Genomic DNA, 11,830 nt, shown 5'->3' on the forward strand with positions numbered 1-11,830 from the left:
TCTGAACCTTTCGGAATGACGTGAGGTCGGTATCCTCTATACACGTTATTAGGACTAATTCTTCATCATGAATCTCATAAGAATAAGAAAATACCAACAATATTGATAACATAATAATAAGAGAAGCAACATCAACATCAATCACTTCATAAAAAGGGAAACAATGTAAGTACTATTAGCTTCGTTCATAAGAGTAGAGTATCTTTGGAAACTCATTCATTACATTATGTACAATCGGAGTCGTGCAAAAGAAGGAAGGGATAGCTTCACATGCCTTGTATATACTGTCCAACCTCAAGCTACGCAAATGTCATGACTCCTTAGTCTACAATAAGAGAAATGATACTATCATTATCGTTTAAGCGTCGTATCTAGTATATATCGACCGTAACCTATTTTACGATAAAACGAACAACACCTCCCCTATTTATATGACTTCCCACAAGTCAAAAAAATCACCAAACATCCCAACAACATGAATAATAATCATATTGAGCCTCCCAAAATAGTCCACCAACCAACAACATTACTACCAAGCCTTTCGATATATATTTCACCAGTTCTAGCTTCAATTACTTAGCCACAACTTGGAAAATCTTAAATACATGTAGAGTAAGAGGTTACTTACCCTTAAACAGAAAGAACAACTCCAATTTTACCTTAATTGTCCACGAAATATCCCTCCAATGCTGCCACAAGAACAAGGAAGCGAAACTAGCAATCAATTAGGGTTTTTCGGCACTAGAATCACTTTATAAGACTTGAAATCACCTAGCGCCACAGGATTTTCGACACTTGAAACAACCTCCCACACAAGCTGGAACAATACAAAAATGAGCAACAACAAGAAGAACAAGAAACTTACTAGCGCCACGGGATTCCCGACACTTGATTTGTGTTGTTTGTCCTTTGTTTGGGTCTTGAATCTTGAGAGAACCTTGAGAGGGTATTTCTAGGGTTGTAAAGTCTGAATATAGTGAAAATGAATGACTTAAAATGGGGTGTAGTCATATTATATATATCCATAGTCTTAAACCGCCTATGTAGGCCCCATAGAGAGCTGTTTGGTGCAGTCTCGCGAAAATATGAATATCTCTCTACTCCGATATTGTATCGACGAACGGTTAAATGCGTTGGAAACTAGACTCATAGATATTCAATTTTGTGGATAGATCACCCTATAATTTCAAGTAAATTGGTAGAAAAGCTTAGTAACATTTGACCTAAAGTTTAAGTAAAACTATGAACCTAAGTTGCGACAACTTTTGTCGACTTTTATTTCATAACTCGTTTGACTTCAAGACTTACGATACGGATATTATATGATCCAAATACCTTAAAACACATCCTCTTAAATGTATTAAGCACCTCTAGGTTTACCCGAAAATACGGGTTGCAACATCCTTGATTCGTTTAACTTCTAATACTTGTTAACCATCCTTATACACCTTTCTATCATTTAAGACCAATAGGATTAACTTCTTATCATCTCAAAGATAATCTCTTCTTGGATTTACGTTTACTAACTTACGGCATGAACTAACGTACGTAAATATGGGTTGTAATATTTTTTGTTGCAGGTGAAAGATTCGAATACTTCGATTTTTGTACAAATCAACCCTTATTATAAGGATAATTTATGTGCAACTATTAATTTGTTGAACTCAAATGATTGTTTGTAGTAATAGAATGTTCCTAAGAGCTTCTTCAAACAAACTTTCTTTGTTCTTCAACCAAATAGTGTTCGACTCTTTAAAAATATTGTCGTGTGCATGTCGACTTGTAAAAAAACACATCACTTTTGGAGGACTCAACACACACCCGACAATATTTTTAAAAGGTCCAAGCAACATAGGTGTCGAGAGACCTACACCTCTTCTTCAGTAGTTGATTTAGAAACCGTTTGGTTTGGCTTAAAAAAAAGCTTTTCAGCAGAAATAGCTTTTAAACCAAAACGTAATAAGTTGGGTTGTCCAGCTTATTTCTTTTGGCTTGTTTTAAGCAGTTTTTCACTCATTTTAAGTCCTTTTTGACTTTGTCAAACACTTAAAAACTAATAAAAGCTTAAAAATTGATTTGACTGGCTTAAAAACCAATCCAAGCACCCTATTAATTTAATATATAACGTCTATATATCCAAATTTAAAAGTTCGATAAAATTGATATTGTAGGGCAATCAAGAATACAGTAGCAGGATTTTCAAGGCCATTGCTAAATCTAAGCAGAGAAGCATTTGCTACAGTTATGAACGATGCATTTGGACATCAATTAGAACCACCTTTTAATCCTTACGCTAATGACATTAATTATCTCCTTGCTTCGTATGTTATCTCTTATATTGGACTTACTGGATATGTTGGAGCCAATCCTAAACTCCTCAGCCCTACTGCCAAAAGGGTAATTAAATCAAATTACTCTCTGAACTAGTACATCTTTTAACATAATATTATTATCTTTGTTCCAATTTACATGCATGGCATGGAAAATATTTTCTAATTTTTTCATGTTTGGTTGGCTTAAATGTTCTGAAAAATATTTTCCTCATCAACTCATTTTCCTCTAATTGAAAGAAAATGTTTTCCTTATTGAGAGAAGGGAAAACATTTTCCAAAACTCTTTCTCAAGTTACCATGGATGTTACCATTTTGTTCATTTATACATTTTTGAAGTAAAAGTATCTACTAATTATATGTTAATTAAGTGCATTTGCAGAGTTAAAAAATTATTATGAGATAAAAATCACTATCCTTATTCTCAAAGGTTTGTAGTTCTATTGCAGCTGAATTAATTATTTTATTATTTATAAAATTCTATATATTATTAACGAGAACCACCTTCTTTATGTGTTTCATGTTTAAGTTGTGGCAGTTCATTAAAAATATATGCCGAAGGAAAAAAAGTATTTTCTTTTTATGATGTACAAAATGTATTTTTCATTATTTCAATAAAATGAGTTTCATGTTGTATAAAGAACAATTTTTTTTCATCCAAACAAAGAATATTCTCTTTTTTAGTTATGGCGCACAAATTTTAAAGTTATTTTTACGTAAAAAAATAAAGCAGTACATTAGTTCCTTTGGGTTTATATAAATTTTTAGAAGAATAATTAAATTCTTGAAGAAAATAGAATCCTAAAAATGTTGAGTATTGAGAGGGGGTTGGGGTGGGCAAGGAAACATGGGGACTTGGAAGGAATAGGGTTGAGGAGAGTAGCATGCAAAAATATTTTCTACTCTCTAACCAAACACTAGAAAATATTTTTCGGAAAAAGTTTTTCACTCACCAACCAAACAAGGGAAAATAAGTGATAAAACTACTCATTTTCCAGGAAAACATTTTATAGGAAACGAAACACACCACAAAACTGTACAATTTTCAAGAATTAAAACTTTAGCTACTTGCAGTGTCATTATCTTTTTATATTTAAATCTAATTTTTCAATCATTAGTTTAATAACTTAATGTATATACACTCACAATGTCATGTAAAGAATCTTTATTCTATCAGTTAGTTATAACTGTTGTAACAAATAATCTACCTTATTTTCTTGGTTACTGATCATTTTTTTTTATAGATAATTGTTGTATTATTATTTAGACGACTTAATTTTATATATAGAAATTCTTTACATTGTCATGGTAATTCTTATTATAATAATCGTTTCATTATCATAAATATACCCACTAGTTAATTTCATATCTTAAACTTTCCGTCTGCATAAGTCTTGTAGACAAAGTCATCCGGTACTTATACCACTGAAAAGTAATAAGTATATGATAGAATAGTAGAAATGCACCAAATTAACATGACAATATAATTATAATAAAAAATATATTAAACTTCATGTCGAGTCAAATCTCATCTCATAAAACAAATTGCATGCATGTAGTATATTCATTACATTTCAAATTGAAAACATACAAAATTCAAAATCTGCAACTACTAGCAGGGCTACTGGGAGTAGAATCAGGTCAAGACGCAGTTCTAATAGCATTGCTTTATGAGCGAGGAAGAGAGAACGTAGAACCCTACGGAATAACAGTAGCAGAGTTCACAAATCGGATATCAGAGCTGAGAAACAAGCTAGGACGCCATGGATTGAAAGATGAATGACTCAAAGTAAAACCAACAGTAGGTAATAACGGGAAGATACAAGGAAATATATTGGCAGCAGATAAATACTCACTTTCCTACAATAGAACGCCGGAAGAAATATTGCAAATAATGTACGGAAGTGGAAATGAGAATAAACCAGGTGGATTTTACCCAAAATGAGCAAATGACCGAATAGCAAAATCCTATCTTGAAGTTGGAGGGAATTAAACTTTAGGAAATTAAATAAATGTTTGTTTCCTACATGCAGAAAAATGCATAATAAAGTGAGCGAAAGCTTTGTACTAGGAGAAACAAGAAATTATACATGAATAAAAATGTGATTATTGGACGTTTGTGCTTATTATTTTTTTAACTTTTAAGAGGAATCATGTATATGTTTACGTTCTCGTATGTACTGGCGAAACTAGAAATTTTCTCAAGGGTGTTCAAATTTAAAAGAAGCGAAAAAAATTCCTGACAAAGGGGTTCAATATGTGTTATATACCTCTAAAACATAATATTTTACCCATATATATAGTGTAATTTTTCGATGAAGGATAATCTTGACTACCCTTATGACCATATGGCTCCGTCCCTGCTTAGGTATAATGATGATATTAACGAAAAAAGGTTTCAAATTTGATATGGGAAAATGTCATGTTAGAAGGAAATGAGTATAGTAGCATTCTTTTTGCCTATGAACTCATTGACTGGAACAAGGGTGGACGTAGGATTTAAATTTAATGGATCCAACTCTTAAGATTCTCAGCATTTAATTAAATATACTGTTAAAATTATGGGTTCAAATCTAATATTTGTTGAAATTTAATATATATATATATATATATATATATATATATATATATATATATATTGATATTATATATATTTATACTCCATATCAAAAGTTATGGATTCAGTTGAACCCATAATCTAAAGGCTATATCCCCCTGGACTATAACAGGAAAACATCAGCAAATATGACTAACTCTTGCGGGTTGCTTGGTTCAAAGACAAGTTATACAAGATTTAATAACATATCGGTTACAATATGTACTGATAATGTTAAGATTAGTGTATACGGTCGAAACTGGGTTCGTTAATTGTTTGACCAACAGAGGCTTAAACGTGGCAGGTCAAAACTCGAACTCGGATTATATCGAACCAAGGCGCAAAATTAGATCGTCGAGCTCGTGACCCAGAGACCGTGCAAGATCGAGGAGAACTTACCTAGCCAAATAACGGAAAGCCAAAATATCCGCAATCGGTCGAGGATCACGGCGGAAATCTCGGCAGAAGAGGCCGATTAACTAGCAAATCATGAGATTTTTTACCTTGTATAGAATTATACCAAAAGTAGAACACCCCCACTACATACAGTGGGTTCTGATCATTTGTAAGGAACATTGTAACATGCAAAAAGAGAGCAATATACTAATCATTTCTAGTTCTTATCATCTTGTTGTTCAGTTCTAACACTAGTTGAGATATTACTTGGTTCGAGGTTGATCAAACTCAGAGGCTAAGGTTGTTCAATTTTGTGATTTGCATTTATTTTATTATCGTTAATTTCAATATTAATTTATCTTCTTAATTTGTATCAAGTTATATTATGTATCCTTAAAACTACGTACAAATTTAATTGTAATTCAATTTTACAGGTAAATAATTAGCAATGTAGAAACTAGTGATGCATAAATTACATTAATAATGTAGGGATGATTCGCAATACAAAGCACTGCAAGCATTATTAATTTTCTTTTCTCCATAGAGTCCGTACCAGCTTACACGCACACACATATTAATATCATAATATAAGTACCTAATATCTCCCATCACCAACAGAACCCCGTTTGGGAAAGAGATAAATAAAGGAACCCATAAAGAGATGGTTATAAGTAACCGACTTAAAATTAAGTCTTATCTCCTCTGCATTTCCACACCAGCGACACCACTGAATGTGTCCAAGTTTTGCCGAAAACAGAAAAATAACGCCTACCCGCCCATAGTTGTACGTAATTTAATCTTTTACTCCCTCATCAATTTCATTTTTATATCACTAAGGAAATATGGTACGTAAACGATCAATTTTTTCGAAACAGACTAATAAGAAAATAGTACGGATCTTTTTGAAAGAGAGGAAGTAGAACGGATGAATGATTTTTAATTTTTTTTAAAAGAGCAAACACCTCCATCCAATATATGTAGTTCCCAATCTCTTCAGAGTTCACAACAGCAAACTAGCTGCCCTGAGTTTCTCCACTTAAAACAATAACTTAGGTCTTTTTTTCTTCTTTTCCAAAATGAAGACTCTAATATATCTAGTCATATTGCTATTAACCTTAACACTGGAAACAAGCAGCAGCAGAAATAACCTAGTAGAAACCACATGCAAGAACACACCAAACTACAACCTCTGCCTAAAAACTCTACTCTCCGACAAACGCAGCGCCGGCGGCGACATCACGACGCTGGCGCTGATCGTCGTGGACGCCATCAAAGTGAAGGCGAATCAGGCGGCGGAATTTATCTCAAAGCTACGTCAATCCAATCCTCCAACAGCTTGGAGAGTTCCATTAAAGAAGTGTGCTTTTTCATATAAGGTAATTTTAACAGTAAGTTTACCTGAAGCTGTTGAAGCTTTGACTAAAGGGAACCCAAAATTTGCTGAAGATGGTATGGTTGTATGTTTTGGTGATTCTCAGGATTGTGAGGAGAATTTCAAGAGTAGTTTTTCTCCTCTTACTGGTTTGAACACTGCAGTGCTTGAGCTTTCTGTTGTTGGTAGAGCAATTATTAGAAATTTATTATGATGTACCCCTGTAATATAGGTTACGGGTTCGAGCCGTTGAAGCAGCCGCATGCACTCCCTTTTACAAATACAGATACTCTCCTTTTTTGTTTTTTTCCTTTCACTTCCTTTGTTGTTAATGATGCAGTTTAGATGATTTTCTCTTATGGTAAGTTGTCTTTTCTTTCTGTCTTTTTAGTAGTTCTCTTATAAGAAAATTATTATTATTATTATAGAAAATTAGAAAGGGCAAATCCGTCGAACGTGGCAAACATGATACTCCCAACTTGCCTTGCTTCTATTTAAAGTGAGGGCAGGAACCTTTCTTCAGAGAAGAGTTACTTATATTTCAAATTCTCCAGTTATAATTAAGTATTACTTTTGGACTTAGAGAAGATACTTAAGTCATGAATCCCAATGATATTAAAGGTTATTAACTATTAACAGACTTTGAAGCATACAGATGTGCACCCAGGATAGTATGACTTCAAGTCAACAACAACTACTACCCAGTAAAATCTCATTAAGTGGGATCTGGAGAGGGTAATGTGTAGGCAGACCTTACCCCTACCCCGATAGGGCAGAGAGGTTGTTTCCGATAGACCCTCAAGTCAGAAAACAATAATCTGAAAGAAAGCATATTCTATTCCATATATTAAAATGCAAATAAGTCTGATCTAACGCGCATCGCCAGTGTGGTTCAGGCGATCAATACATAAGTAAAGCAAGTCAAACAAGATTGATCAGCAATTACAAGGCCCTGAAATTCTTGTTCTCAGAGTATTATGCACTATTTAACTAGTCCAAATATCATAATTAGGGATTCAGTTCAACCATTGTGGCACAAATAAACATCAAAGATATATCACAAAGGAGTTAGGTCTTCCAACTGACAAGAAAAAGAAACTCATATATCACCAGTTTTTGCCACTTGACATCACCATTTCTTTCTATATCTTTTATAAACCATATAATCCAACTGCTACATATTAAAGGACCAATCTGTATTTTGTTTCAATCCATGCTTCTCCCCAGAAACCTCTTTGTCAATTTGAGGCTAGCTACTGAACTGGCAATTCTGAGGCATTCTTAGTGTGCTATGGCAGTGGTTATTTATCTCAATCAACCAGTATCAATCACTGTACAGGTTATACAAATTAGGTAAGTCTTATACCGAGTCACTTACGTAGAACTCCTTCAAACTGGCGCATGCCAGAAACGTAGTGGCAATCTGTATTCATATTTGAATAGTTCGAGTAATGACACTAAATTTCAGCTTGTGACACTTTTCGGACTATTCCCATGAGTTAAACCAGAAGTGTGCTCCACAGGACTACAAGATAAGAAGCAAATGGAAAAACTTAGCCAACTAGAATCATCTATAACTACAGAATGTGAAGTACCATTTTCAGATGTATCAGAGATATATAGGGTAGTACATACTCCGAAGATCCAGAGTCCGCGAAGATGGCATTACTAGTGGATAAATTTGAGTGGTCCTGTACAATAATGAATCTATTCTTCACGCTGCCGGATTGAACAGAGTTGTGAAAGCTCATAGCTGAACTTCTATAAGACATCCCTGCATACAATATTGTAAACACCAAATCATCAGAAATTTTGCATAATGGAAAAAAAGTTCTTGGTTCAACAGTATGAATAAAATGGGGGGGGGGGGGGGAGAGGAGAGGAACTAAAAGGAGAAGAAAGAAAACACAAGGGTATGTCAACTGCAAAAAAATGTGGTTTTTCAGCGCCATCATTGCTGACCAAAAATGCAAAGAATCAGCACACATATATATCGTGTCAAGCCATATTTTTGCATCCTCCTACTGCCATAAAGATGCTCACATAACCGGATCTGGTATCAGTATCAAGAGAGAAAAAAATAGAAGTTCCAAAACAAGAATGCAACAACAACAACAACAACAAACCCAGTATAATCCCAAGTAGTGTGGTCTGAGGAGGGTAGCGTGTACGCATCCTTAATCCTACCTTGTGGAGATAGAGAGGTTGTTTCCAATAGATCCTCGGCTTAGGGAAGCATGCAAAACACCCAGTGTCATTGCTGGCCCAACCAAACCACTCTTGTCAAGGGCTTTACTTATATGGTGTCCCAACACCTTAATGCCCCCACTTGGGTCACAAGCTTGCGCTAACAAGCTCGGCTTCCAAAACAAGAATGATCTTGACATATATAGAGAATTAAGAAGATAACCCAATAGCTCCATTACGATTTTGCTTATTGGTGGCAGGTACAAACCAATTGTTAGCATTGTCTACACGAGCAACACCAATATGTAGTCACTTAAAAGCATGAAACACAAAAGAAGAAACTGACTACAGGTATGAAATGCAATTAACATGACTTGACATGCTGAAGAATGAGGAAAGTCAAATTTATCTTAACAAGGAGCATTCTTTTGGAGCAAAATTTCATAAAAACTTCATTCTTAATATAATTACACTCTAAAATAGGACATAGGAAATCCAAACTGAAAAATCCAGATATTTACCTTGAAACAATAGCAGAAAAAAGAAGAAGACAGTAAAGAGCAAGGCAAGGAAACTGCCATTCAATACTGATGATGTTGACGATGCCTTGGCTGCTTTCATTTTCTTCAATGCCTTCATTCTCTCAATCCGTGCACGTTTGATCATTGCGAGTTCCGCTATCTCTTTTATCAGCTTCTGGTCAGCAGCATCCAATGAAAATCCTCTGGGAGGTCTAGGAGGCTTAGGAGGTTTTTTAGCACTCATTGATTTACGTTTTTCTTTCACCGGTTTCTTCTCTACTAAATTTGTCTTGTCTATAAACACTCTAATATTTGCCGGAGATAGCTCTGCGTCGTCTTTTATATTGCTGTTCATATTCAACCCATTTTCAGCTCTAGAAAGTTCTTCACCATCATCATTACAGACACTAGTGAATAATATATCCCCTGCTTTGGCATTTAATGGAGAATTAGTACTTCTTGCTTCTTCACTTGTACTTCTACAACTCTCGAGATCAACCACAAAATCCCTCTCTGTAGATGAAATATGATCCATCAAAACCTCACTCAACAAATCTCAGTCTCGTTACACTTATACTCATCAAATGTAGAAATGCAGCAAGCACATTTGGCTATCTTCTTCAAATTATCATCTGAAGCAAACTCTGAAAAACAAAAGCTTATCAAACACTTTTAAATTCCTAAAAAAAGGATCAATAGGCAATTAATAGCAGAGATGGGTCCAAGATCTGAAATTTATGTTCGCGTTTGAAATTCTACCGCATTCTATTTGATTTTACTGAGTTTGAAATCTATTATTTGCACTTATTTAGAGGAATTTTCAACATATATAGCAAAAGTTACTGGGTTCAGATGAACCCGTAGCCTGCATGCTAAATCCGCTAAATCCACCCCTTATTATTTGTTGTTGTTGTTAACAATTTCCAGTAATATTGCTGAATTGAGGGAAGTAACCATCAATTCAACACTATTATTGTATCTCAGTACAATCTACTCAGCGCTAGGTACCAGCACTTCAAAATTCAGCAAAATTAACAACTCATAATACTCATGGATTCACTACAGTAGGTAAACAACTACTGAATTGCAAAGAAAAAGGTAAAGACTTAAATTTTAGAATTCTACAATCTCAATAAAACCAATTAAAGTAGCTAAATCTAAACAAATCATGTATCAATAAAGACATAAAAATGTGAAAAAAGAGAGTACCTTGACTTGTAGAGAGAGTGAGAAACAGAGATTTAGCTTAGATAGAAGAAAGTGAAGGGTAATGTATGAAATTTAATAGTAGAGGAGCCTGTGTTGAGTACTAAAAAATATTTGAGATCTGAAATAGTACTGTAGCAGAAAGTTCATTAAAGTGAGTGCGTCTATTTTAATGAATGATAAGTGATACTCCACCAAACAAGGTTGTAACGAGAGGTTTCAGGTTGGAACCCTGGTATGGGAGTAAAAATAGCACGGTATAACCAGTTTTCGGATTGGTTATTTAAAAATAGCTAGCGTTTATCAAGTCAATGAAAAATAGCTACTATTTTGCTGCAGCAGAGACCGGTCCGGCAAAATATACTGGAGTTCGGTGCACCTGTGTATGAACTCCAGCATATTATGCTGGACCGGTATACTTTGCTGGCTCCAGTATAATATACTGGAGACTGGAGCACCGGTACTCCAAACTTCAGTATATTATGCTGGACCAGTATGCTGGAACTCCAGTATATTATGATGGAGTTCTAGTGTACTTATGATGGAACTCCATCATATTATGCTGGAGTTCCAGCATACTTATCTTGGAACTCCAGTATAATATCCTGGAACTCCAGCATAATATACTGGCGCATTTTTCAGGTTTTGAATAGTGTTTTCATTCAGATTTATCTTTACATGAAAAGTGGGTAAATTTCGATTACTTTTGAAACTGGGCTATTTTTGAACGACCAGTTGTAAATCTGACTATTTTTAAATTTCACCCGGTACAGAATTGTCTTTGTTAGAAAATACTTTATTCCTAATGTATACCTTTCCGTCAATCTGGATTTAGTTGGGCCCCAATACGGATACCAAACACCGGATGGAAAAATATAAATTTAGTCGGCTCCCAATGCGGATACCGGACTGTTTACAATAAATTATTTGTGATACAAAAATAAATTGTAACCATAATATAAATATAAAGAAACATATATAATTTTATCGATAAAATAATGCGGGTACATTTTTATTTGTTCCCTTGATTCCTCTCTCTAGATCGTTCTTCGTGATTCGAGGGCTTAACCAGTATATTCTCGAACGTAGGATGATGCGAACTTCCTTAGGATGTATTTGATCTTCAGAAAAAGGAAGAACATCCATTGATTACTTCGGTGGCTTTGAGAAAGACAATATTTGATGTCTTTGATCTCTTTGTGAATATTCCATGAATTTTTAT

The 11,830-nt window shown here is 34.5% G+C and overlaps 2 protein-coding genes and 1 pseudogene across 2 annotated transcripts; 2 read left to right on the forward strand and 1 right to left on the reverse strand.

Moving 5' to 3' along the window:
* Window positions 1–833: 833 nt before the first annotated feature.
* On the forward strand, window positions 834–4,323 carry LOC104229924 (desiccation-related protein PCC13-62-like; annotated as a pseudogene).
* A 1,973-nt stretch (window positions 4,324–6,296) lies between these two features.
* LOC104229921 (cell wall / vacuolar inhibitor of fructosidase 1-like) lies at window positions 6,297–6,908 on the forward strand. The gene has a single exon (XM_009782648.2). It carries the CDS (start codon window positions 6,399–6,401, stop codon window positions 6,906–6,908), a length of 510 nt encoding a protein of 169 aa, XP_009780950.1. The 5' UTR covers window positions 6,297–6,398.
* A 717-nt stretch (window positions 6,909–7,625) lies between these two features.
* Window positions 7,626–10,782, reverse strand: LOC104229919 (uncharacterized). The gene is made up of 4 exons (XM_009782647.2): window positions 10,612–10,782; window positions 9,403–10,046; window positions 8,330–8,468; window positions 7,626–8,219 (listed from the first exon to the last, which is right to left on the reverse strand). The coding sequence occupies exons 2-4, from the start codon at window positions 9,935–9,937 to the stop codon at window positions 8,159–8,161; spliced, it is 735 nt and encodes a 244-aa protein (XP_009780949.1). The 5' UTR covers window positions 9,938–10,046; window positions 10,612–10,782; the 3' UTR covers window positions 7,626–8,158.
* Window positions 10,783–11,830: the final 1,048 nt, after the last annotated feature.

Source organism: Nicotiana sylvestris, chromosome 5 (assembly GCF_000393655.2).
Source record: "Nicotiana sylvestris chromosome 5, ASM39365v2, whole genome shotgun sequence".
Classification (NCBI taxonomy): domain Eukaryota; kingdom Viridiplantae; phylum Streptophyta; class Magnoliopsida; order Solanales; family Solanaceae; genus Nicotiana; species Nicotiana sylvestris.

What these genes read in the sequence shown, in the direction of transcription:
- LOC104229921 (XM_009782648.2), top strand. Translation starts at nt 6,399, where the DNA reads ATGAAGACTCTAATATATCTAGTCATATTGCTATTAACCTTAACACTG.
- LOC104229919 (XM_009782647.2), bottom strand. Translation starts at nt 9,937, where the DNA reads ATGGATCATATTTCATCTACAGAGAGGGATTTTGTGGTTGATCTCGAG. An exon ending in TTTTCTGCTATTGTTTCAAG is followed by an intron (nt 8,469 to 9,402) that starts GTAAATATCTGG and finishes TATTGTATGCAG; the next exon opens with GGATGTCTTATAGAAGTTCA. An exon ending in GCGGACTCTGGATCTTCGGA is followed by an intron (nt 8,220 to 8,329) that starts GTATGTACTACC and finishes CTTATCTTGTAG; the next exon opens with TCCTGTGGAGCACACTTCTG.